The sequence below is a fragment of the Hypanus sabinus genome, chromosome 19 (genome assembly GCF_030144855.1).
Source record: "Hypanus sabinus isolate sHypSab1 chromosome 19, sHypSab1.hap1, whole genome shotgun sequence".
NCBI lineage: Eukaryota > Metazoa > Chordata > Chondrichthyes > Myliobatiformes > Dasyatidae > Hypanus > Hypanus sabinus.
Genome location: NC_082724.1, coordinates 61,516,868 through 61,544,801, shown reverse-complemented (window position 1 = coordinate 61,544,801; position 27,934 = coordinate 61,516,868). Strand labels below are relative to the sequence as shown.

General features: G+C 42.7%; 1 protein-coding gene across 12 annotated transcripts; it reads left to right on the top strand.

The window, feature by feature from the left end:
• The first annotated feature begins 154 nt into the window (after positions 1–154).
• On the top strand, positions 155–27,923 carry gmppb (GDP-mannose pyrophosphorylase B). Of its 12 annotated transcripts, none has more exons than XM_059944529.1 (12): positions 155–234; positions 2,692–2,777; positions 3,623–3,757; positions 4,744–4,824; positions 5,686–5,734; positions 6,314–6,456; positions 7,322–7,480; positions 14,293–14,388; positions 15,785–15,863; positions 19,063–19,190; positions 24,266–24,448; positions 26,782–27,923. In XM_059944529.1, exons 3-12 carry the CDS (start codon positions 3,629–3,631, stop codon positions 26,911–26,913), a joined length of 1,179 nt encoding a protein of 392 aa, XP_059800512.1. In that variant the 5' UTR covers positions 155–234; positions 2,692–2,777; positions 3,623–3,628; the 3' UTR covers positions 26,914–27,923. The 12 variants fall into 12 exon arrangements, with proteins under 12 accessions (XP_059800512.1, XP_059800514.1, XP_059800516.1 ...); XM_059944531.1 differs by lacking the exon at positions 155–234 and adding an exon at positions 256–280; XM_059944533.1 differs by lacking the exon at positions 155–234 and adding an exon at positions 326–348.
• Positions 27,924–27,934: the final 11 nt, after the last annotated feature.

Here is a 27,934-nt window from a genome sequence, read left to right as displayed (position 1 = left end):
CACATGTAAACCAAACTTACTGCTGTAACAAGATCAGAAGTGAACTCTGGTCTCACCCAGTTATATCCCAAAATCATTTACCCTCAGTCTATTCCTCGTGCCTGCTTTATTTTATTAAGAATTTTTGTAGAGCTGGTTTAAAGTTTTAGAAAGGGTGGGAGTGACTAGGGCAGCTGAGAGGAGGCCCCGTTTCTTTTCCAGTATCATTAACAACTAGAAGAATGCTAAAATCAGGTGCCGTGGATCAAGTCTTCAATAACACCTCCTGGTTTCATTTCAGGTTTTCAGCATTAGCGGTTATTTTCTATCAAGTCACCGTCTCTGTCGGGAAATCTTAGGAGATTTATGGTCAGCAGCTGTCATGAGCTCCTTTCACACACCATTAAAACAAGAGATACCGCAGGTGCTGGAAATCCAGAGCAACAGGTGTAAAATGCTGGAGGTTAGGCAGCAGCGATGGGGGCGATATTTCGGACCGAGACCCTTCACCAGGACTGGAAAGGCAGAGGGAAAACATCATAATAAGGTGGGTGGTGGGAAAGCTGGTAGGTGATAGATGGAACCAAGTGAGAATCTGGGAGTGATAGGTAGCAGATATAAAGGGCTGAGAAAGGGAAGGAGGTGAGGGGAAGAGAGAGAGAGAGAGAAAGAAAATTACCGGAAGTTACAGAATATTTAAGCCATTAGCTTGGAGGCGACCCAGAGGGAGTAAGAGTAGCCAGAAACGGGACCAAGCTGCTGGATGAAGCGGGTACGTCGGATGTCACCGATGTCGAGTAGGCCGCAACAGGCTCCCAAGTGACTTCCTCGGGAGGCCAAGGCCTCCAGACCCCGTCACGTCCGAAAGCTGCTGTCGCTCCCTGATTGGTCGATGCAGCCGTTCTTTCATTGGGCGCGGGGTGAGGAAAAGCTCACGCTCCGCTTCTGATTGGTCGGCTGACGTGGCCGTTGCCACGCTACGGCGCGGCGGCAGTGCCACGTCTCGTGTGTTTGGGAGGCCGCGGGCGGCGGCTGCTCTCGGGCATTGACTGTACTCGGTGTGCGTGAGTCAGCGGTCATCCGCAGGTGAGTGTGGGGGCCGCTGCCCTGTGCTTTGCTCCCAGGCCTGCTCCAGGTGTCGCTGGCCATCAGGAGGGAGACTGGAGGTGCTGTGACCTGGGGTCCATGAGTTCCAATAGGGGGGCGGGTTGAGGAATGAATGGGAGATTCTGATAGTGTAACGGGGAGACGGGGAGATAGCCTCTACTGAGATAGGGTGAAAGGGAGGAGTTAGGAGGTGGTTGGTGGAACCAGGTGAGGGTAGGATGGAGGTAGATAGGCTGGAAGATGACTAGTGGAGACTTTAGAATCTAGATGCTGGAATCAGAGGAGGAATTTCTTCAACCAAAGCCTGGTGAATCAGTGGAATTCTTTTGGAGAACCATTAAAGTTAGGGCTGCAATGGGAAGCTGGGTGCTCAACAGTTTAATGGGAAGGAGTTGAGGATATGTGTTCTTTGTGAGGCATCACTTGGTATATGGATAGTTATATTAGAGCATTGTGGAGGCCAAAACATTAGGTATATTTGAGGCAAAGATTGATAGGTTCTTGATAGATTCTTGATCAGTCCTGATGAAGGGTTTTGGCTGAAATGCCGACTGTACTTGTTTCCATAGATGTTGCCTGGCCTATTGAGTTCCTTCAGCACTTTGTGTGCTTTGCTCTTGATTGATAAGATGGTTATGGGGAGAAAGCTGGAAGTAGGGTTAAAAATAACAACCAGGTGGTGAAAACTTGATGGGCCAAATGTCCTATGAGGAATGAGATTCGTGAAGGATGATGGGCAGATGAAAGCAATGGTGGGGGGAAATAAAGGGCTGGGGCAACAGAAGGAGGGGGAAAAGAGCACAGGAAATATGGGTTACCTGAAGATGGAAAGTTACACATTCATGCCTTTTAGTTGCAGACTCCCCAGGCAGATTATTGCACTGACATCCTAACAGTGGAGAGGGGTGGCAGAAACCGGAGCTGCTGCAGTTGAGTAGGTTGTGTCTAACCATGGTGGAATTTATATTCTGACATTGAGTTGCTGCTGGACAGCACAGATCTCAGAGCTTCGGCAGTTGGAAGTTGTTGCAGGTTAGAGTTTGGCCAGGTGAGTTTTGGAGATGAAGTCAAGATTATGGAGGTGTTGGAAAAGTTGAGTTTGGAGTGAAGGTAGGTTTGGAGATGGTTTGACTAATAGATGAGCTTGATTGGGAAAATGTGGTTCTGTCTTCCTCTTTGAATAATATAACACAGCGTTGTGAACATTCTTTGTGGGTTGGGGAGAGTATAGCGACATTGACTAGGAAGTGAGAGTTGTTGATGACAATACATTTGGTCTCCCTAGTGTTTATTTGGTGGAAATTATTGTCCATCCATCATTCAAAGCTGGAGAAGCAGTGTGACAGATCAAAACTCTCACTATCTTTTCTTTCAGTTAGTCCTGATGAAGGGTCTCGGCCCGAAACATGGACTGTGCTTCTTCCTATAGATGCTGCCTGGCCTGTTGCGTTCCACCAGCATTTTGTGTGCGTATCGTATCGGTCATTTCAGATTTGGTTATGGTTCCCTTACGCTCTTAGCCCAGAGTCCTGCAGGTTGTTGCCTTTCAATGCTTTTTCTAATTTTGTGATGAAATTATTAAATCATCTCCTATTACCTTTTCAGGGAATACATTCCAAGTCACAGCTCGCAAGTTATCCAGAAAACTGCTGTGATTTTTTTTTGCTAGTTAATGCACCAGTTAAAATCAGGTTAGTCTCTGACTTGAGTTGGTTCTGTCTTTTTTTTGTAATGTAGGTTCTGATGCTTTCATCAAGGAGAACAGTAAATATGAGGTGCTAAGAATGGAATTCTCTAGAATGTAATTTGTGAGTCTGACACAGTATAGAAACGGGCCCTCTGCCTTATTAAGTCCATCAGCCACCCAGTTATACTAATCCTACATTCTTCTCATTCTCCGTGCATTCTGTCAACTTCCTTCAGATCCAGCCACTCACCTACAAATCAGGGGCATTGTGCAGAGGCTAATTAACCTCTGGGGTGTAGCAGGGAACAGCAGGGAACAGTAGCGTAGTGGATAGTATGACACCAGTACAGCTCAGGCCGTCAGAGCTCGGAGTTTAATTTCAACATCACCAGTAAGGAGTCTGTGTCCTGCTTGCGGAATGCGTGGGTTTTCTCTGGGTGTTCCGGTTTTGTCCCACGGTCCAAAACTACCTGTCAGTAGTTTAATTGGTTATTGTAAGTTGTCCTGTGATTAGGCTAGGGTTCGATCGCTGGATGGTGCAGCTGGAGGGATTATTTTTCACTGTCTCAGTAAATAGATAAAGGTGGGGTGAATGTTGATGGGTGTTTGTTTTTGTTAATAATGATAATGAAAGATTTGAAGTGGAGAGCCATTAACATGAGGGTCACAATTGGAAGTTGGATGTCCAACAGTCTAATGGGAAGGGGTTGAGGATATGTATTTCTAGGCATCTTTGTGGGGCAACGCTTCATATATGGGTTGTCATATACCTGTTGTTGCAGCTGTATTGTGTCACTGTTACCTCTGAAATAATGAGTGCGAGGTCAGATTTCCAATTTTGTTTTACAGGTGAAGATGAAAGCATTAATTTTGGTTGGAGGCTATGGTACACGGTTACGACCTTTGACGCTTAGTGTTCCAAAGCCACTGGTGGACTTTTGCAACAAGCCAATTCTCCTGCATCAAGTGGAGGCTTTAGTAAAGGTACACTCACCATCTCAATGGCAGGATGGAGACCCGAATGTGAGAGAACAGTGCACATTATTACCAAGGCATGAATTCAAGCAACTTGTGGAAATGTGAGAGTGTAAAGTGATTGGTTGTCTATAGGGGAATTGTTCCCCAATTATCCTTTCATCATTTACCTCTTTCTGGCACAACCTTGCAAGCTTTCAGTATTGCACAAGCTAATTCCCCTCTGTGGGTGCTAACACGTATCAGGGATTATTACAGATATATCAATATAATACAGTGTCAGATATTCCCATTTCAAATGTGTTAGCATCAACACTACAGGGACTGCTTAGAGTGACTGGTAACTTTGAATTGGAAATAGAGCAGCTCAGGCTGTCCCTTTTGAGGAGTAACACATGTGGTTGGTATGACTATCTCTGCATTATATATGCTGTATCCAGCAAAATCTGGAGTAATTGTGCAATTTTTAAAAACGGTGTAATATTCATGCATTCACTTATTTAATGCCGTGCCAGAAGAAATGTAGGTAATAACTGATATTTGTTGCCATAATTGGTGCATGTGTTTATCATAAACACAAGAAATTCTGCAGATGCTGGAAATGATGAATGGTCTTAGCCTGAAATGTCGACTTTTTATTTCTTTCCGTAGATGCTGCCTGACCTGCTGAGTTCCTCCCGCATTTTGTGTGTGTTGCATGTGTATTTCAGGAGTTTGGTACAGGTCCTCCCCACATTACAAGCACCTGTCTTACAGACAGCCTGTACGCATGAGCAAGTGTTTGTAATGGGTTTTCCAGCTGCTGCAGAATTGCAGGCATCTGGTTCACAATCACACTTCCAGCCTGAGAATGGTCCAAGTTCAAATAGTTCACAGGAATGGAGCCTTGTTATAACCTGGGGATGACCTGTATTATTCAGCCAAACATGCAACCAGTAAGAAGAATGTTTTTACAGTTCTTTCTTGTGTTTAACTGTGTGTTCTGCTTTGAATAGGCTGGAGTATCACATGTGATTCTTGCCGTCAGCTATATGTCCGAGATGCTGGAGAAGGAAATGAAAGAACAGGAACAGAGGGTAAGACCATGAAGATGAACAGGGATGCTTCGGTACATTAACAGTTATTCCTGTGGTAATTATAGGCAGAACTGAAATCCCCTGTTTCAAAAACTATGTGACACAGCCTAATTCTATGCAGGATAAATGTGTCTATTTTGCTTTCAAATGTATTTGATTTGTTCTTCAGCCTAAATCTAGTGCATACTTTCAAACAAAGTGGGTAGAAAATATTTGAGTTCAAGAGAATAACCAAGAATCATGTCGAAAATTGCTCCAGTGAAAAGTATAATATTCCGCAGCTAAAATCAATAAGGGAGCTGTGTTCCAATGAGTCACAAAACAGAAAAGGTTCTCTGTTTACTTTTGTGTGTAAAAGAGAATTCATGAGCTTGCAATCATAAATTGCCTGTCACAACCTCAGTGTGCATACCTATGAAGGACAGTCATGCTGTAAGATAGGAAATGCATTGGCCATGTGCCGTATCCACAAAAGGGAACTGTGATATTTTCTGGGAAATCTTTTTGTAATGTTGTTAAAGGGATCAAATGTTGGACGGACTTCTCTGTAAGAAATATCTCAAGTCCAGCTGAGTCTACAAATGAGAACTCTGCTTAATACCTGAAATGAAGGAAGGAATTTTAATGGTGTAGCATGCTCCAAGTGTTGCCCAGGAAGTGTTTGTATGCATAATGTTCCCATGTGCCTTCTACCACAGGTTGGATGAGCACCTGATCAGGTCAGATCACTGATCATGTGTCCAACCCACCCCTTCCAATTAGTTCTGTATAGACTAAATGGCTCTAACAAGGTAGCAGTGAAGGATCAGAGTCTTACAAGAGAAAAGGTGAAGTAACTGTATACTTCATTATTTCCTTTAGCTGAATATTCGTATCTCACTGTCTCACGAAAAGGAGCCCTTGGGAACAGGTAAAATATCTCTACATGTCAGTGGCAGCAACTCATTTGTTTATTAGCACTATAATCTGGATTGAATTTATTATAGTTAGATCCAATCAAACAATTAATGTTCTCTTCTGGACTGAAGTATTTTGTTTCTTTTGTAGTTCTTAGTGTTTCATTTTGTCCACTAAATGTTTCAGGAAACAAGAATTTTCTGAAATTTCAATAATATTCCCTTCTATTCAGAGATACAGTTCAGTAAGAGATAAAATGTACCCCTTCAAAGGCTGTTTATATTGTGCTTGATTAGTTATAGCAACAGGTATGGGCAACTTAGACTCTTGTGCATATGATTAACTTAACTCCTTTCCTCTGGTATATTCTTTCTTCATGGAAAAAAGTGTTAGTCTCTTGTTTATAAATTCCAGTTGGAAACCTGGATCACAGATTAGCTGTTTGCTATGTTTGATGTTAGCTTGTCTGTAGCAAGGGGAGAGAATGTAGGGTTCAGATAAATTTTGAAAGAGGGTTGTTTTACAGGCTGAGTCATTGACTGTTCTCGTGGGTAGTAACACACTGCCATTCTTTCCTCACTCTTGTTTGTAGCTGGACCTCTGGCTCTGGCCCGTGAGTTGTTCGCTGACAGTTCGGAGCCTTTCTTTGTCCTAAATAGTGATGTCATCTGCGACTTTCCCTTCCAGGAGATGGTCCGCTTTCACAAGCATCATGGGAAGGAAGGTACCATAGTGGTAAGTATAACACCCAGTAACATTGGGTTGATAAGTAGTACATCAATTTTGCATCACAGCAGAGGAATAACCATCTCCAAGAAGGGAGAGTCAACCATTTTAGAGTCACCCAGCTGGGGTCACCCCGACTAGAAACTTGCCTTGATGAACCACATAAATATTGCAAGAAATGGATAGAGGCTAGGTCTGCTACAGTAAGTGACTTGAACTCCTGACACAGGTCACTTGGGCAGACCTCCAAAACCAGTGACTTCTACCAGTAAGAAAAAGAAAGGCAGTGAGTGTCTGGGAGCACCACTACCTGCTGTTTCCCTGCAAACTCATGCATCATCCTGACTTCCAACTACAGCCCTGGTCTTTTATTACCGATGGATCTAGAACTCCCTCCCCAAACAGTACCTCGGAAGCACCTTCACCAGTTAGAGAAATTGCTTCTAAAGGGCAGTTAAGAATGCCAATAAATGTTGCCTTTGACAAAGACGCCTAGTTCACAAAAGATGAATAAAACCAATAGGCTTTGTCCCATGGTGGAATGATTGCTATAATATCCATTGAGGAATGTACCTCCTCAGTGTCGCCATAGTTACTGCTTTAAGGCTAAGTGTGTGTGTGTAATACAAGATTACAAGCCTTTTTTCTCAGCCATCACTGCCACCAGTCTCACGACTGAGTGAGACTCCAATCTCCCTACCACCAATTCCAGAACTGAGGGAAACAGGGATCTTCTACCACGCATAGAGTAGTGTGAGCAATTGCAATTGTGACAAATGAACTGAGAAGACTGAGAGGAAAATCTGTCTTTTAAAGGTTCTTGCTGCCCTTGGAGTATTTTAATGAACGTGTCATCTGCCCCTTTATTTGACAGGTTACTAAAGTGGAGGAACCTTCCAAATATGGGGTGGTCATATATGAAGCAGAGATTGGGCGGATACACCGATTTGTGGAGAAACCTCAGGTGTTTGTGTCAAATAAAATCAATGCGGGAATGTACATCTTCAGTCCCTCAGTTTTGAACAGGATACAGGTATGATCATCTTCACCAGAAGGGAAATCTCTGGTTCAAAGTGCAGTGGAGACTACAATGCTTTGTGTTCAAAGTCACTTGTATGCTGAAGGTGATGTGAATTTGGGTCCTATTACTGTACCAGATGACCAGGACATCTGGGGAACCCGTGGTTAATTGTGAGAAACTTAATGCTAATGAATGAACATCAAATCATATCAGGACTGATGTTGTCATGACTGAAGGTGGAGTAAGGCTTCCACTATTTTGTCCTGTGAAGATCCCAGGGGAGGTACAGCAAGGATTAGATACAGCAGTTCACCATATTACCCCAACTGTGAACATTACTTCCACCCTCCTGTTTCTGCATGGTTAATGTGTGCTGATTGACTGGACACTGTTACAGGAAGCTGCGTATTATATCCTCAGTCTGAAAGCTGTCCTAGTGAGCTTTCAGCGTGGTCTGGAGTGCACTGGGGCCTATAATGCTTTGGTGTAGTTGCTGCTGGATATCACTTCTGTTAAGTGTCTGTTTGGTGTTCCACCAAATGACCCAGCAATGGGAAAATGGATATGGTTTGATGTTGCATTTAGCATGTAACAGTTTGCCTACTGACTGGTTCTAGGTATTGGTTGACGTACTAGTACTGGAGATCCAAAATTAGATTGGAATTGCTGGTATAAAGATGGTTAAGAGGAACTTTAACGGAGTTATACAAGATCGTGATGGATTTAGACAGTGTAGCCATATGGGATCTGCTCCCCATTGCAGGTAGTTCAGGGATCAGGTTTAAAGTGATTAAAGGATACAAGCAGATGCAAGGATAAATGTTTTTTTGGAGTATGATGATAATGTGGAACTCACTGCCTGTAAGAATGATGGCTACAGAGTCAATATGGCACTTCAAAAGGGAATTTTTCTGTGTTCTTGCAAAATAATGCAGGAGAATGAAAGTAACTGGGAGCTGGTGTGATATATTGGTTGTGATTGTAAGCAGCAATCTTAAAACTGGCATTTGTTCTCATGGATGAATAGCTGTCAAAATGTGTTCACAAGACATTGTGCAATGAGGATATTTGGACTCGTAGATAGATTAAGAGAGTGGTTAATTATTTGGAAATGTAGTTTAGTGTGGGTTAAGTGTGAGGAATCTAAAGCAGACTAAAGAGTGAGACTACAAATGAGTGGAGTACAGAGAGATCAAGGTGCTTTAATGTATGGAGTCACAAATCAGTTAGCAGGTTAGGAAGATAAGTTTGATGTTAGACGTTGGATGCGGGAGTTTGGAAATAAGGAAATTAATTACACCAATGCAGAATATTGCTGGAATCACACCTAGGGTACAGTGTATAGTCTTAAGTCCATTATAAAGGCTGTCCAAAAGAGATTGACTAGGCTACTTCCTGAGTTGAGAGGATTGTTTTGTCACAAACAGTAAATCATTTAGATTCTTTCAGAGGAATAGGGATGAAGGAATACTTGGTTCAGAGGAATACTGAAGCATAAAGATCGTTAGAGGTATAAAAGGTTTTCACAAGTGGGAGAGCCTTTAATATGGGGACATAGTTTCAAGATTTGGGGGTCGTCATTTAAAGATGAGGTATGGAGGAATTCCTCCCTTGCAGAGGGTGGTGAATCTCTAGTATTCACTACAATAGTGTTATGGATATGAGAAATTTGGAGGTTAGAAATAAGTTATCCAACGCTGAAACAGATTCTTCAGCTCAACAGGTCCATCCCAACCAAGATGCTCCACCCATTTGCCAGTGCTTGTCCCATAACTTTCTAAACCTTTCCTATCCATCTTGTCTTTTTAAAATAGTTATTGTACCTTTCTTAACCATTTCCTTTGGCAGTTCATTCCACGTATAAACAAGAGAAAATCTGCAGATTCTGGAAATCCAAAGCAAAACACACAAAATGCTGGAGGAACTCAGCAGGCAAGGCAGCATCTCTGGAAAAGAGTACAGTTGATGTTTTGGGCTGGGGGAAAGAAGCTGAGGAGTAGATTTAAAAGGTGCGGGGAGGGGAGAGAGAAACACAAGGTAATAGGTGAAATCCAAGGGGGGGGGGAGGGAAATGAAGAAAATACATGCCACTAATAAAAAAGTTACCCCTCAAATTCTTGTTAAATCTTCCCCTCTCACCTTAAACCTATGCCCTCATGTTCTTGATACCCCAACCCAGGGATAAAGAACTGGTTACATTCACCTTATCTATGTACTTCATGATTTTAACACCACAATGAGATCGCCTTTCCATCTCCTACACTCCAAGGAATAAATTCCTAGCTTGTCCAACTCTCCCTGTAGCTCAATCCCTCAACACCTGGCAACATGCTTGCAAGTCTTTTCTGCACTCTTTCCAGTTTAGTAACCTTGCTGTAGCAGGGTGACCAAAACTGAATATAGTACTCCCAAGTGCAGCCTCACCACCACACCTGGGATAGTCACCTACAACTGCACCTGCCTCCCAACTTTTATACTCAGTGCCCTTGACTGGGAGTGCCAGCGTGCCAATACCCTTCTTCATCACCCAATAACTCCACTTTTATTGAATCATGTACTTGTATTCTAGGCGCTTCTGCTTTACAACACTCTCTGATCCCTACTGTTCATTATGAAAGTTCCAGCTCAACTTTCAAAGTTAGGGCGTCTTGCACTTATCTGAATTAATCTCTATTTGCCATTTCTCTGCTCACTTGCTCAGCTGATCAAGATTCCCCCCTTCTTCATCGTTCACTGTACCACCAATTTTTGTGCCATCTGAAGACTTACTAACCATTTTGTACGTTCTTCCAACAGTGGGCTCAGCACTGACACCTGATGAACACAGGCCTCTAATCCAAGCAGCAACCATCATCGCCCTCTGCTTCCTGTCACCAAGCCAGCTGTGTATTCAATTAGCCATCTCTTTTTGGATTCCATGCCATCTAACCTTCTAGAGTAGCCTACCATGTGGAACCTTATTAGAAAGGCCTTACTGAATCCACATAAACCACATACATTGCCCTGTCCTCATTGACTTTCTTGGTCACATTACCAAAAGCTCGAATCAGGTGTTTAAGACCTGATCTCCTATGCACAAAGCTGTGCAAACTATCTCTAATCAACCTGTCTTTCCAGATACAGATTCCTTGGAATGCTCTAGTAACTTACCAACGACAGATATTATACTTATTGATCTATAGCTCCTAGGTTTCTCTTTGCAGCCCTTCTTAAATAAAAGCACGACGTTCACCAGCACTTCACCTGTGACTAATGATGATGCAAGTATCTCAGCCAGTACTTCCTAATTTCCTTCTCCAGCCTCCCACAGTGTCCTTGGACAAACTTGGTAAAGCCCTAGAATTTGTCCACCTTTATATCTTTTAAGACAACTGGCTCTGCACCTCCTCTACTGTAATGCTTACTATCCCAAGACCTTTACATTTAACTTTTTCTGAAATGTTCATTGTCTTCTACAGTAAATAAAAGAAGAAATATTCTTTAATTACCTTGTCCATCTTGTGCAGCTCCACACAAAGGTGTTCTCTTTGGTCTTTGAGGGCCCCTGTTCTCTCTCTATGACAATCAGTATGGCTTTGTTCATGAGCAGTCATATCTAAAAGATCTCTTGTTCTTTGAGGAGAATGAGAGAACATGAGGGTAGGGTGGTAGATGTTGACAGTATGGACTTTAGAAAAGCCTTTGGCGAGTTGCCTCATGGCAGGCTGGTCTGGGAGATAAGATCACATGGGATCCAGAGAAGATCATGGATTGGATTTATAATTGGCTCAGAAGCAGCAGAGGTGATGGTCAAGAATTGTTTCTCGGACTGGAGGCCTGTGTCCAGTGGTGTGCCACAGGGGTCAGAGCTGGGACCTTTTTTTTAATATATATATATAAGTTATCTAAAGGATTTGGATTTTTTTTTTGGCAACCTGCAATTGGCACGAGTGGATCGTTGGTGATATAGCGCGAAGTTTAAAAAGAGCTCTGGTGCTTTTGCGACTTTTCATCGGGCTGCAATCATAATGATCTATCAAACAGCAGGAGCCAATAGAATGAAGTGAGGTGTGAGTGAGTGGTCAAATTTGGGCAAGCACAGGTGGAGGGTCTCAGTAAGTTTCTAGTTTTTCTTTCTGTAAGTATATAGCTAATGTGCTGAGAATGTGGGTCCAGAGTTAGTGGTATGTTCCTTGTGTGAGATGTGGGAAGTTTAGAAGATTCCTAGTCTCCCTGATAACTCCATCTGCACCACGTGCAACGAGCTGCAGCTCCTTTGGCTCATTCAGGAAAATGAGGGGATAGGTAGGAGCTACAGAGAGATAGTCACTCCAAGGTTGCAAAAAGCAGATACCTGTGTGACTGTCAGGGGAGGAAAAGGGAATACACAGCCATTGCAGAGTAGCACCGTGGCTGTCCCCCTCAATAGTAAGTATACTGCTTTGGATGCTGTTGGGGTTGGGGTGGGAGAGAAGAAGCAGCAACCTGATCTCCGGTACTGGGTCTGGCTCTGGCTCTGAGGCTGAGAAGGGAAGGGGGGGAGAAGAGGAGTGCAATAGTGACAGGGGTTTCCATAATCGGAGGAACAGGCTGTGGATTCTGTGGATGTGAAAGAGATACCTGGATGGTATTTTACCTCCCAGATGCCAAGGTCAGGGATGTCTTGAATCGAGTTGGGTTGGATTAATTGGACTGAAGGGCCTATTTCTGTGCTGTATTGCTCTGTGATTCTATGAATGTGAGTTTCAGAGCTGAAGTCCCAACGGCTGATGATATATTCCATGATGGAGCTCTTAAAGTTGGGAGGGGTGGTGGAGTTGCAATAGGACCGACATTTGTGGACATTATTGAGTTGATATGAAGTATTAGAGTGAATAAGATTGGGGAGGTGATGGACAAGTTTGAAAACATCAATAAACATTTTAAAAATGCTTAAGCAGTAGCCATATTGTGAATGAGCATTAAGATGATAAATGAACAGGACTCGTGTGCACAGAGAGCAGAGTTTTGGATGATAAATTTTTCATGAATGTATTGGAATCATTAAGTCTAGAGGAAACAAAAGACAATATTAGGGAAGTGGAAAGTAATGGTATCAGTATGATTCTGGTCTTAATTTGAGGTGGGATGTCACACCAGTGTAGGCTGTTGCCTTGTCGGTCTCCGCCAAGAAGCTGAATATCCACTTGATGGGCAAGGAATGGATTCAAGTAAGGGTTGAAGCCTCTGGCTTTGGTTTTCCCAGTAATAACTAAAGGAAATTTCTGCATATTCAGAATTGAGAGTTGGAAAACTAATGTGATAACTTTGAGATGGTGGATGAATCATGAATTACTGGCGAGCTAGATTTGGTATCTTCAGCGTATGTTTGCATGTGGTGGTACGAAATATCAGATGATACCACAATATATCTGATGGTACAGAAAAAGAGCACAGTAGTAGAACTCAGCAGGCTAAGTACATCTATGGAGACAAAAGGTATAATTCGACATATCGGGTCAAGAAAGTGCATCAGAACTGAGAGAGTGGGGGGAAGGATTTTCAGTAAAAACAGTACGAGGGCTGCTGGGATTCGGGTTGTTAGATGACAGGTGGAACCTGATGGGGAGATGGAACCAAATGGAGGATGTGTTGGGACAGAGGCTGGTTGGTAATAGGTAGGCCTTTGCTTGTCATTTTTAATTCTATTTTCCTATCACCATAGCAACCTACCTATCCTTGGCCTTCCGCACTGCTAGGGAGAGGACAAATGTAAACTGGATGAGCCTTATCTTGTATTCTGCTTGGGTGATTGCATCCCAATGATTGAATTTTCCATTTTCAAATAACCCACACCCAATATTCTCCTCCCACGCATAGTCACCTGTCCATATAGTTTGGCATCTGCAGTCTCTCATGCCTTTGATAAAGTGCAAACATGGAGATAAGAACAAGGCGTTCATAGATCTGTGGGGGATACCCAATATAATTGGGGATGCCTGGGTAGAAGCTGTTGCAACCTGGTTCTCTAGATTGGTAAGAATTGAATCAAGCAAGTTTGGTCCCATCACAGAGTAAGAATTGGAGGAGCACGGTCAACTTTTGTGCCTTTTTAAGGTCAACTTTTGATGTATTTTGTGCCTCTGAAGTGAACCATTTTAGCACAATCATAGAGCACTACAGCACAAAAAGAGGCACTTTGGCCTATCTAGCCAATGTCAACCTGGTCTTCAGCTTAATCCCATCTGCCTGCACCTAAACTAGAGCCCTCCATACCCCTCCCACCCCTATATTATTCAAGTTTCTCTTAGATGTTGAAGTCGAACCCACATCCATCACTTCAGCTGGCAGCTGGTTCCACACTTGCACCACTCTCTGACTGAAGAAGTTCCCCTTCAGATTTCCCATGTATACAGTAAACTAATACCTTTACCCTATGACTGCAGGTTCCAGTCTCACCTGACCTGAAAGTAAAGTGTCCTATTTATACCCCTCATAATTTAGTATTCCTCTAAAAGATCTCCCTTCATTTTCCTGTGCTGCTAAGAATAAAATCCTAATCTTTTCAACCTTTTCCCTATAACTCAGGTCCTCAAGTCGCTGCTCCCTTTCAATTATTGCTATTTTTTCCATAGGTAGATGACTGGAACTGCACATAATACTTCATATTTGGCCTCACCAACATCTTGTACAACTTCAACATAACATCCCAGGTCTTGTACTCAGTACTCTGACTTATGAAGTAACTTTGTTTTACCACTCACCTCTGTGTGTAAATTTAACTCTGTTGGTTTTACCCTGGTTTGTCCTCCTGAAATGCAACATGTTAGACTTGTCGGTATTGAATTCTGTCTTCCATTTTGCAGCCTTTTTCTGAAGTTGGTCCAGATCACTCTGTAAGCTTTGACCGTCTTCCTTGCTGTCCACTATGTACCCAATCTTGGTGTCATCTGGCAAACTTGGTAATCATGTTTACCACATTATCAATAAATCATTAATATAAGTGTTAAATAGCAGCACTGATCTCTGCCTCCAGTCTGGGAGACAACCATCTACTACCACTCTTGCCGCCTTCTGCTAAGTCAGTGTTGAGTCCAGTTGAATGTTCATCCTGTGTCATTTTGGGTCAGTCTTCATGGTAGAGGACGTGCCCAAATTGCCAAAGAGATGTAATGAGTGCAGTGGGAGGTGAGGAACTCAATACATTCACTGAAGAGATAGTGCTAAGCAAACAAATTTGCTTCAAGGTAGTTAAGTCTCCTGGACCTGTTGGAATGTACATCTGGGTATTGAAAGAAATGTCGGAAGTTATATTAACAGTGTTTGTGATAATTACCAAAGTATGCAGGATTCTGGGCAGGTCCCAGAATATTGAAAGACAGTATGTGCCACTGTCTGTGAAGAAGTGTGAGACAAATTTTAAAGTCAGTTGTTGAAAGTCCCGGTTCCAATTGATTTCATCAAGTCCAAAGGTTTGACCCATAAATGCAAATATATTGAGACTGGAACTCTGAACTGGTTACCAGCTGCCAATCTGAACTGACCCAAGTATTGGTATTTCTGTATGTTCCCAGTATCACTATTCCACCTAACACCAATTGTGTGAGCTTTTGTCAGTCTTTATCAGAAATTCTTTGATAGTCTAAATATGCCACTTCTACTGCTTATTCTTTTGCTATTGAGGTATTTTTTTTGATGCAAAATCTTTGGCAACCCCAAATTCCCTTTAATTAGGCCATATTGACTCTGTCTAATCTATTTCATATTCAAATTCTTCATATTTCTTTGGAATGTAGAGGGGGTCACTTCATGTTGTTGTGTCCATGTCAAATAACAGAACAATCTTATTTTCCTGATGATATACCCTATTTTCCCCACATTTCCATCAAATGCCCCATCCCATGATTCTACCACTTGCCTTGCATATTTAGGTCAATTAATAGTGGAACATTAACTTACCAACTTCCATATCTTTGAGGAATCCAGGGCACCCACCATCTCAGACAGAACATGCGAACTTCACACAAACAGCACCAGAGGTCAGAATGGAATCTAGGTCACTGGGGCTTTTAGAAAGCACCTCTCTTTGCTACAGTAAGTGCCAGCAAATGCTGTTGGCCCCAGTTCTCTTTTCTTCCTTCATTCCCTTATTTCTTGAATAGGGTGCTATATTTGTTGTTTCCCTAAATTGCTGGGGTCATTGGAGAATCTTTTTAGATCTCCTACTTGCAGTTACTGTCTGCACAATCTGCTGCTTAAACATAGACCTTCAGGTCAGGGAATTTGTTAGCTTTAGGCTGCATTCATGTGAGGTGAAGTCAGTGGCATTGACTCTGCATGTTGTTTATTTTTCTGCAGCTCAGGCCAACATCAATAGAGAAGGAGATTTTTCCTGTCATGGCACAGGACGGGCAGCTGTATGCCATGGAGTTGCAAGGTGAGGAATTTGCCCAGAACAGGTCTGAAGTATGGCATTCAGATTCTTTATCACAATGCAACATCACTGGGCTTCAAGTTGGGTCACTTTGTTCTGCTGTAATGATAATCCTTCTTTATTCCCACTAGTCAAGCTCATTGTCTCTCTGAAGTTGAGTGGTGAATGTCTGTGAACTGTTTGGCTTGGTAGAGGTTGTCCTCCTCCACTCTTGGGCACTCTCTTACTAATTGGAGGACCCGAGAGGAGAGGACATTTGGGACAGGCCTTTTACCAAATCTACCATTTTAGTAGCTGCATCTCAGGATTGGCCAGGGGTTGAACTGGTAACTTAAGTCATTTTTTTAATTAAGCGTTGTTTCTGCTTCTACCTGTAGGGTTGATGTTCCTGAAGGATATTCGTACATTGGAATCTTAATTATCTCTGTCTCCCTCTTGCACTTTCCCTCCATTGATTCACTCATAACCTGCAAAGGAGTCACTTTCACTGTTACACTATCTTCTGTCATTTTCAGCAGCACACTCATCAGTGATGCTTCTGGTTCGGCTGTGGAAAGCAGGCTGAGATAGAAATCCAGAAGAAAGCTTTAACAGAGCCAAATCTGGAAGTCTCTTCCCAAAAAAAAGCTGAGCATGTTCATTAATTGGAGCTTTCTTTTGGAGATTGAATTTTGGAAAAGGACAATGAAAGATGTGAATTATTGGATTCAAACATGTATAAGATACATACAAAGCATGTATAAGATTCTTGGTGCAGATCTAAGCAGCATAGGGAAGTTGTCAAGGTGGTGATGAGGATGCAGGGGTTTGCTGCACTGAGAAGATTGACAGAAGCATTTAAATCTGTCCAGTTTCAATCTCCACCCATAGTCACACAGGTTATTCCATCTTGTGAATATTTAGTTTTAAGGATACCAATTCTGTTCCCATCAGCTACAGCCAGTAAATTTGAGAAGGTCATGCCTGTGCATAACAGAGAATATGTTTCCCCTCATGACTGTATGTTTTGTCCATGATTTTTAATCTAAGCACTCTGGTTGAATAAGTGGTAGCAGTATCCCTTCTCGTACACTTCTCATCTGCTTTTGTGCCAGGTTCTCTGATCTAAGGTTCCTCATCCACGGAACAATCCTGGTAAAGTTTTTCTGCATCCTCTCAAGGATCTTTGTAACCTTAGGGTTACTGGAACCGGATACAGAAGACTAACCAGATATTAAACAGGCTTATCCTCAGTTCTCTGCATTTGTACAGGTAGTTCTGCTATCATGCAAGTTACATTCCTGAGAACTCTCATGTTATAGAAAAATTGTGATACAGCAGAACAGGCAGTAGTTGCCTTCAAAGCACAAATTTAAACGGTTTATTCTTATTGCTGTTGCACTATAACCAATGAGGCACATTAGTGCAAATAGGTTTCCATAATCCATCAATCCCATTATAACCAACATGTGTTATGGCAGAACTCTTTGTCTGCACATCATTCTCATGGTCCTGTTTCCACCTGTCCTGCCTTTTTGCATAATTTAAACATAGTGACGCTCAAGTGTCTCTGTTCTTGAACACAGCTTGGATCTGTGTCACTTGATCAATGTTCTTTCTTATTCTACCTACCATCTACCTCATATCTCCATTAGATTTCATTTACCATTCCAACCACAGGTGAGATCCTGGTGTACTGGCGAGTAGCTAATTCTGTACCTGTATTTACTAAGGGAACAAAGGCAAATCCTGGGAACTATACACTGGTGAGTTTTCATCAGTTGTAGGGAAATTGCTGGAGAAGTTTCTTAGGGATTGGATGTATGAGCATTTGGAAATCCATGGCCTGATTAGGGACGAGTCATGTCTTACCAACTTTATTTAAGTGCTTTGACAAGGTGACGAGAGATTAATGAGGTAGGACAGTGGACGTTGTCTAATGGATTTTAGTAAGATGTTTGATGAAGTCCCTCATGGGAGGTTAATCCTGAAGATTAAAATGCATGGGATTTGCGGTGAATTGGCTGTTTGGATCCAGAACTGGCTTGCACATGGAAGACACAGGGTAGTGGTCGAAGCTACTTAAGCTGGAGGTCTATGATTAGTGGTGTTCCACAGGGTCTCTGCTGCTTGTGATGTATATAAATGATCTGGATGAAAATGTAGATGGGTGGGTTAGTAAATTTGTGGATGATACCAAGATTGGTGGAGTTGTGGATAGTGTAGAAAACTGGCAAAGAACACAATGCGATATAGATCGGTTGCAGATAAGGGCAGAGAAATGGCAGATGGAGATTAACCCAGATAAATGTGAGGTGTTGCACCTTGGTAGGGCAAATACAAGGAGACAGTACACTGTTAAGGGCAAGAACAGTGTTGCTGAGCAGAGAGATCAAGTTCACAGCTCTATGAAAGTGGCTACATGGGTCAATAGAGTGGTTAAAGGCTTATGGAAAGCTTGCTTTTATTAGTCGAAGCATAGAGTTCAAAAGTCAAGATGTTATATAGCAACTTTACAAAACTCTAGTTAGGCCAAATCTGGAGTATTAGATACAGTTCAGGTCACCTCACCATAGGAAGGATATTGAGGCTTTTGAGAGGGTGCAGACGTGGTTTATTAGGATGTTGCCTGTTTTAGAAGGCATGTGCCTTCTAATGAGAGGCTGGATAAACTTGGGTTGTTTTCTCTGGAGCGGTGGAGGCTGAGGGGAGATCTGATGGAGGTTTAAAAGACAGGGGAGTATCTTTTTCCCAGGGTAGAAATATCTACCAGAATGCATGCATTGAAAGTGAAAGGGAGATGTGAGGGTTAAGTTTTTTTTACGCAGAGAATGGTGGAGGCAAATATATTAGGCTTTTAAGAGACATTTAGATTGGTGCATGACTAGGAGGAAGATGGAGGGTTATTAGTTTTTGGAGATTTTTGATTTACTTTTTAGCTGGTTCGGCACAACATTGCGTGTTGAGGGGCTGTTCCTGTGCTGTACTGTGTATGTTCTATCTTCTGTACCTGCTCATCTGCCAGCCTTTATGGCTTGTCACAGGCTCTCAGGAAGAAGGTGAATGGAGAATGTTGACTGAGTGTTAGCACAATCACAGTCTCATAGGCTGTTCTGACCCAAATGTAATTCCCATGATTGATAAGTAATTCCTGCTGACCCCACTTGAAACTGGTCCTGAATCTCTGGCCTTGGCAGCTCACGCAAACATCTTTTGTGTCTAGGATTCTGGATGGACATCGGGCAGCCCAAAGACTTCCTGACTGGGATGTGCATGTACTTGCAGTCCCTCCGACATAAAGCACCGGACAGATTGCACCAAGGGCCTGGTATTGTTGGAAATGTGCTAGTGGTAAGTTGCAGTCCTGGTGGGTTTCACACCTTTCACTCACGTTTGTGAGCTTTATTTCCTGGTTCCTGTCCTGGGGGCCTGGTTTCGTACAAGCTTTTGACTTGTACTTTGCTCCCTGTCCAATCTTTACAGCAGCAGTCAGTGGTCTTGGCTTTTTGCAGCAGCATGTTTGTTATGTTTTGGGTTGGGTCAGATGTGGCCCCCAGGCAGAATACTGGACCTTGTGCAAGGCCCACTAAGTCCATACAGCTTTTGTCTCCGTTATTAGAATCTTGAACAGACCTTGTGCACCATAAAGATGACCTCTTGATCTCTCTGTCTACATGCTCATGGTCCTTCACCTTATTTGTCTACCTGTATTCTGTTATTACTTAGACATAGGAGCAGAATCAGGCCATTCAACCCATCAAGTCTGCTCCAACATTCCATCATGGCTGATTTATTTTCCCCCTCAACCCCATTTTCTTGCCTTCTATTGTAACCTTTGACACCTTTACTAGTCAAGAACCTATCAACCTCATTTTCAAATAATAGTCAATGACTTGGCCTCCACAGCGATAAGCCTGGCTTTTTTTTCTGGCTAAAATCCCACCCCATCTGTGTTTTAAAGGGACATCCTTCTACTCTGGTACTAGATTCCCTCACTATTAGAAATATTCTCTCCACTTCCACTCTACCTTGGTCTTCATCTGCAGATTCACTCGTGTTACCTTTGAATTCACTACTGCGAAGCCTCTTCCAGTGATGCCTACACTGAAGAAGTTCAGATCTTCTCTCTGACGGGAGTTCAGCGAGAGCCTCTCTCTCTGCTCCCAACCTACTATATCTTCGGCCCTGAAACTTTTGGACCACACGCTAACCCAGACCCGGTATTATAGTCACATATCCTTCCTTGGTGCGTGTCTCTCTACCTTCCCCCTACCCCATTTTCCTTCAGCCTATAACTTCCCAGCTCTCCATCCCCCCACTTCTTATCCCCCTCCCTCGACCATCCCATGTTATTTCACTCCTGATGAAGGGTTTCAGCCTGAAACGTCGTCACTACCTCCTCCCATAGATGCTGTTTGGCCTACTGAGTTCTGCCAGCATTTTGTGTTTTTATTTATTTCCAGCATCTGCAGATTCACTAGTGTTGCCTTTCAATTTTTGGTAGGTTTCAATGAGATACCCTCTCATTCTTCTAAACTCCAGTGAGTACAGACCTAGAGCCATTGAACACTTCTTGGACATAAACCCTATTATTTCTCGTAAACCTCTCCCGGACCCTCTCCAATGCCAGCACATCCTTTCTTGGATGAGGAGCTCAAAACTCCCAAGTCTGTTCTGACCAATGCCTTAAAGTATTTACGTTTGGCATGATTCACTGTCTCTTGATACATGTGACAATATTATTATGTGACAATGATTTCAGTAAATGCACCACTGCTTGCTCTAACCCCAGGGCCTAGATACCTCTAGTCTAGTCTTCATGAAGGAGAGTGAAGGGAGAACTGCCGGTTTGGTAGTGGGCTGATTTGAGAAGTCACACTGAAACAGACCACAGAAGCCACTGCTTTGAGCTTGTAACTGCACTCACAGTCATAGATCATCACAGCACAGAAACAAGCCCTTCAGCCCATCTAGTTCATGCTGCCTAGTCCTATTGATTTGCACCTGGACTTCCATACCCCTCCCATCTGTGTACCTACTGAAGTTTCTCTTAAGTTTTGAAATTACCCTCCCAAGGTGCAACATCTCACACTTACCTGTATTAAACTCCATCTGCCATTTTTTAGCTCATTCTTCCAGTTGGTCCAGATCCTGCTGCATGTTTTGATAGCCTTCCTCTTTGTCCAGTACATCCCCATCTGCAAATTTACTTATCCTGTTTACCACATTATCATTCAGTTTGTCGATATAGATGACAAACAACAATGAACTCAGCACCGATCCCTGTAGCACCCCACTAGCCACAGGTCTCCAGTCAGAGAGGCAACCATCTGGCTTCTCCCACAAAGCCAGTGTTGAATCCGGTTTACTACCACATCTGAATGCCAAGCAACTGAACCTTCTTGACCATCCTGCCATGTAGGATCTCGTCAAAGGCCTTGCTAAACTAACTGCACTCTTGGGAGGAGGAGCCTTTGCTGCAGAATACAAGTTCCAGGCTGCCCCAAGTTCGGTCACGTACCTACTTCAATTAAGGGTTTCCTTTGTGAGCATGTGATCATAGTGATCAATTGTGATTGGCCAGAAAGCCTAAAGCTATTTGTATTCTCTGTAATTTCACTGCAAATTGATTAAGTTTGGTTAATTAGCCTTCCCTGTACAATTATAACTAAATACAGACAATAATGTTTCAGCTGGGTCTTACTGGTTTTGCCCTGTTCTGTGTGATTTGTGTGTGTTTGAGATGCTGGTATTGTAAACATTGAGAGTAACAGGATGGGGTTACAGGTATTGGTTAATTGTTCCCTTCCCCAGCAGATGGCAGTATCTGACCAATTTTAATAATGTAATGAACTAAAGCTGCAGCTTGGCCTAGGGCATTTCTCAGGGTCCTCGAATTGCACGTATGTTTGTGGGACTTGAGCAGACAAGGTCAGTGATTTCTTCCTGTAGTGATGGCAATCAATTGGTTGGGTTTATAATCACAGTCTGAGTTTTGTGGTTCTATTGAGTGGTTCTGTTTCATGATGGTCACAGACACAGGCCTTTCAGCCCACCGTGTTTATGTTGACCATGAAGAACCCACTTATACTGATCCTGTTACCAGCTCTTTGTTCACAGTTCACTGTGACGATTCAATCCTGTCTGCCTCTGTGTGGAGAAGTTCTTCCTCAGATCCCTCTTAAGCCTTTTATTCCTTACCTAGGACATCTGCTTTTAGACACCTCTGCTACAGGGAAAAGTTTCGAGCTATTTACCCCGTCTGTCCCTCTTATTGCTTTGTTCACCTCTGGTTCACCCCCCCCCCCCCCCCCACCAGTCCAGTGAAAACAGATTCACTGAAGCAACATCTTTCCCGTGCCATTACTTTCACTTCATCTGCATTGGGGTAGGGTGGGGATGTGAGGTTGGTTGAGGCAGGACTGCTGCATCTTCCAAAGACCAGAAGCGAGGGCCTCTGGAAGTTATCTACAGTGACATTGGGCACCCCTGGTCAAAATTTTCAGTTACTGTGAATAGTTCAGTGAGTAGAAGATGACCTGATCTCCAAAAGTCATAAAGTTAAAGATGAAACATTCTTTTCAACATTTTAAGCAAGATTAGTGTATTATTTTTGTTTTATACAATTTTAGAGTGAAAAAAAAGGAAAGGAGCATCATGCAAACATTTGGAAAAAAATTGAGCTATCAGATAACCTTTACCAAGGTCTCAGACCTTAATTAGCTTGTTAGGGCTATGGCTTGTTCACAGTCATCATTAGGAAAGGCCAGGTGATGCAAATTTCAAAGCTTTATAAATACCCTGACTCCTCAAACCTTGTCCCAACAATCAGCAGCCATGGGCTCCTCTAAGCAGCTGCCTAGCACTCTAAAATTAAAATAAATTATGCCCACAAAGCAGGAGAAGGCTATAAGAAGATAACAAAGTGTTTTCAGGTAGCCGTTTCCTCAGTTTGTAATGTAATTAAGAAATAGCAGGAATAGCAGGAATGGTGGAGATCTAGTTGAGGTCTGGAAGACCGAGAAAACTTTCTGAAAGAACTGCTCGTAGGATTGCTAGAAAGGCAAATGGAAACCCCCATTTGACTACAAAAGACCTTCAGGAAGGTTTAGCAGACTCTGGAGTGGGGGTGCACTGTTCTACTGTGCAGCGACACCCGCCCAAATATGACCTTCATGGAAGAGTCATCAGAACAAAACCTTTTCTGCATCCTCACCATAATGTTCAGCGCCAGAAGTTTGCATAAGAACATCTAAACAAGCCTGATGCATTTTGGAAACAAGTCCTGTGGACTGATGAAGTTAAAATAGAACTTTCTGGCTGCAAAGAACACCTCTCCAACTGCTAAGCACGGGGGTGGATCGATCATGCTTTGGGCTTGTGTTGCAGCCAGTGGCATGGGAACATTTCACTGGTAGAGGGAAGAATGAATTCAATTAAATATCATCAAATTCTGGAAGCAAACATCACATCGTCTGTAAAAAAGCTGAAGATGAAAAGAGGATGGCTTCTGCAACAGGATAATGATCCTAAACACACCTCAAAATCCACAATGGACTACCTCACGAGGTGCAAGCTGAAGGTTTTGCCATGGCCCTCACAGTCCCCTGACCTAAACATCATTGAAAATCTGTGGATAGACCTCAAAAGAGTAGTGCATGCAAGACGGCCCAAGAATCTCATAGAACTAGAAGCCTTTTGCAAGGAAGAATGGGTGAAATCCCTCAAAAAAGAACTTAAAGACTTAGATACTTAGATACTACAGATACTTGCCAAAGGGGATGTTACTAAGTACTGACTATGCAAGGTGCCCAAACTTTTGCTTTGGGCCCTTTTCTTTTTTTGCTATTTTGAAACTGTAAAGGATGGAAATAAAAAAAAAAGTAATCTTGCTTAAGATATTAAAGAAATGTGTCATCTTTAACTTTATGCCTTTTGGAAATCAGGTCATCTTTTACTTGCTTAGCTATTCACAGTAACAGAAATTTTGACCAGGGGTGCCCAAACTTTTGCATGCCACTGTAGATATATTCTTGCTTTTGGACAACTACTTCAAATGCCAAACCCTTCCTAAGCTCGTATAGATGCAGTATTAAGCACCATCCTCCTGCCTAAACTATCTATCTTGTGCCTCAGCTGAACTCTGCCATATTCTCCCACATCCTCTTTGAGTCCCATTCAGGCCTCTCTGAGTGACATTGATATACTGACTTCAGGGTGAAGCAGAGTAGGAATAGGGTTGGGACAGACTAGTTATTTCACATAGATCTTTGAAGCCTTTAGACATGACGGTTGCATTTAGGTCAGATATATGCTAGATTTTCTGTGTGGTCCAGCCCAATCTACATACTTCAGCCTTTGCAGTTTTTGATTTTGTCTGTCACAGACTCTGAGACTCATCATCAATGTGTTATTCTGTCTCTCAGGACCCAAGTGCACAAATTGGAGAAAAATGCTCCATTGGTCCCAATGTGACCATCGGCCCTGGAGTGGTAATTGAGGATGGAGTGCGGATAAAGCGTTGTACAGTGCTGAAGGGCTCACGGATTCGCTCCCATTCCTGGCTGGAGTCCTGTATCATTGGCTGGAACTCTGATGTGGGTCAGTGGGTAAGTTAGGGGAGGGGAAAGGGTGGGGAAGAAAGAGGATTCTGAGGAGCAATCGAGGGAAAACATGAGATTGAAGTGTTCTTCCCCTTCTCTGCCTGTATTCACTGCCCAGTGTTTCAGGGCAATGTTCACTATTGTCCTTGGAGAAGTGCTGTTCAGTCATGGACAGCTGGAGTACCTGGAGATGATGAACTACTTTTAAGAAAAGCTCTAAAAATAAACCAGGAAATCATTGGCTGGTGGGCTGGTCATCAGTAGAGGGAAAATTATAGTTATTTGGATAGGTGTGGACTGACTAGGTATAGTCAGCATGACTTTGTGCATGGTAGATCGTATCTAACCAACCTTATAGAGTTTTTTGAGAAAGTTACCAGGAAAGTGGATGAAGGCAATGCAGTGGATGTTGTCCACGTGGACTTTAGCAATGAATTTGACAAGGTCCCACATGGGAGGTAGGTCAAGAAGTTTCAGTCACTTCACATTCAAGATGAGGTAGTAAATTGGATTAGACAATGATTTTGTGGGAGAAGCCAGTGAGTGGTAGTAGATGGCTGCCTCTCTGACTGGAGGCCTGTGACTAGTGGAGTGCAGCAGGGAACAGTGCTGGGCCTGTTGCTGATTGTCATTCATATCAAAGATCTGGATGATAATGTGGTTAACTGGATGGCACGGATTAGAAGGGCCGAGATGGCCTGTTTCCATGCTGTAATTGTTGTATATTATATGGATCAGCAAATTTGCAGGTGACACCAAGACTGAGGGTGTAGTGGACAGCAAAGCAGACTGTCAGAGCTTGCAGCAGGATCTAGACCAGCTGGAAAATGGCAGATGGAATTTAATTCAGACAGTGTGAGATGTTGCACTTTGGTAGGACCAAGTAGGGCAGGTCTTACACAATGAACAACAGGGCAGTGAGGATTGTGGTAGAACAAAGGTCTATAATTCATTGAAAGTGGTGTTACAGTTAGATAACGCTGTAAAGAAAGCTTTTGACACATTAGCCTTCAGAAATCAAAGTATTGAGTTCAGGAGATGGATTGTTATGTTGAAGTTGTATAAGACACTGGTAAGGCCTAATTTGGAGTATTGTGTGCAGTTTTAGTCAGCTACCTGCAGGAAAAATGAAAATAAGGTTGAAAGAGTATAGAGAAATTTCCAAGGATGTTGCCAGTTCTGGAGGAACTGAGTTATAAGAGAAGAGAAGAATACAGGGTTAACAGCAAGATTCTTAGCCGGGTAGAGGTACAGTGAGATCTTAAGAGTCCATATACACAGATCCCTCAAAGTTGCTGTGTAAGTTGACAGGGTTGTTTAAAAAGGTGTATGGTGTGTTGGTCTTCACTAGTTGGGGGATTGAGTTCAAGAGCTGCAATGTTGCAGCTCTGGTTAGAACACAATTGAAATATTGTAATCTGTTCTTGTCACCTCATAATAGGAAGCATGTGGAATCTTTAGAGAGGATGCAGAGGAGATATGCCAAAATGCTGCCTGAATTAGAGGACATGTCTTATAGGTTGAGCGAGCTAGGGCTTTTCTCTTTGGAGCAAAGGATGAGAGGTGACTTGATTGAGGAATAGATCGAGTGGATAGTCAGAGACTATTTCCCATAGCAGAAATAGCTATTGCGAGGGGGCAGAATTTTAAGGTGTTTGGAGGAAAGTATAGGTGCTTGTTAGTGTTGAGTTTTTTTACATAATGTTGGGGTGTGTGTGGAACATCTTGTGAGAGGGGTGTGATAGAGGCAGATACATTAGAGACATTTAAGAAACTCTTAGGCACATGGCTGATAGAACAATAAAGGGTAATGTGGAAGAAAAGGGTTAGAGAGAGTGACCTTAGAGTAGAGTAAGTTAGGGTCAGCATAAAATTGTGGGCTGAAGGGCCTGTACTGTATTGTCTCTATTTCTCACAAGGATGCCTCAAATGCATACATTACATTTTACATCAATAAAGAGTCCAATTGATATATTTTTTAAGGACTCCTGCCAGGAAATGGCAGCACTGGGCAGTCATCAGCTGGATGAGCCACTGCCGACAATCAATAACATTCTAATTAGGCACAGTCCAACAAAAGCTTTCAGTGATTTGGAGAGTTTGCTGGCTCAGGAAGTTAGAGCAGGGATAATAGAAGGGCTAGTTATTAGTGCATAACACATTTAAACGTTGAATGAGAAGGTGTTACAGCTGTTTAGTGAGCTCTTTGCCTGTGCACTGGGATGCCTTCGTTTCTTCCATCATGATTGTGTTGTACCTGGTAAGGCTGTCACAGGTGGTGAGGTACAGGTTTGCCACCGGCATTGTTGGGTTTGACCGGTGTCTTTATTTGTCTCCAGGTGCGGATGGAGAACGTTGCAGTCCTGGGAGAGGACGTGATTGTAAAAGATGAACTGTACTTGAATGGAGCTAACGTCCTACCTCACAAGTCTATCGCTGACTCTGTGCCAGAGCCCAAGATCATCATGTAGGTTGTGGCTGTTACCCACACCCAAGCTAAAAGGCAGAGCACTCTAACTTGCCAATGGATGGATCAGAGTAACGAATAAGGGTTGGGTACTTGGACAACTCCCCTTGCATTCAGGCTGGATTCAGACTGACAAATCACTGAAGATGCTTTTATTTATGCTGCTTCATCCTACCAACTGTGTCAGAGGAGTTCAGCTTAAAATATGATTTGCCTTGAAGTACTTGCAGCTTGTAATTATTTCAGATGGCTCTGTGAAGGGAGTAGCTCTTATGCAAGATTAGATCCAGTAAATCATTTCCTAGGGAGGGTAGCTTTTGAAATATTACATGGGAAAGATGGATCCTCAAAGGCAAAGCAAACTATGTTAACTCTGCAACATCTTACTAACAATATCAAAATAAACCAAGGTCTTTGGTCACTACGTGGGTAACTTATCGATGGGGTTCCACTCTTGTCCACTTGAAGAAATAGTGAGTCCTATAAAACAGCCTTGAAGTCTACAGCCTTCACATGTTACAGAATTAAAATCGAGTCACACCCAGTTTTCAAGCTGTTCTGGCTGCAGGTGACAGCCAGCACCTTAACTGTAGATCCACATGATGTGGGCTCAGACATTATTGCACTGTGCTGACTAATATGAGATTAATGCAGTTTACTTGGTACCCTGCAGTTTCCCTACATGCATGTGCCTGTACAGGCTAGAATGTTTAGATATGTAAGCATTTACCCCATGTGGTAAAACAAAGACCAATACTAATTGTGGGAGTTCAAATTTAATTCCTGATGGGTTTCTTAATGTGAATTATTTTTATTAATTTGTACACAGTTTCAATACAATGTCATTTATTTGGAAATGGAAGATTTCTTGCTATCAGAAGGCAACATTTAATTTCTTTAGTTGGAGTAGTTGTGAAATTGGCCATTGAAGTGCCTGTAAATGATTGGGGCCTCTTGTTCTATTTTAACATGATAAATCCTGAATTTTTGTGCAAATATACTTTAAAAGAATCATACCGGCTCTA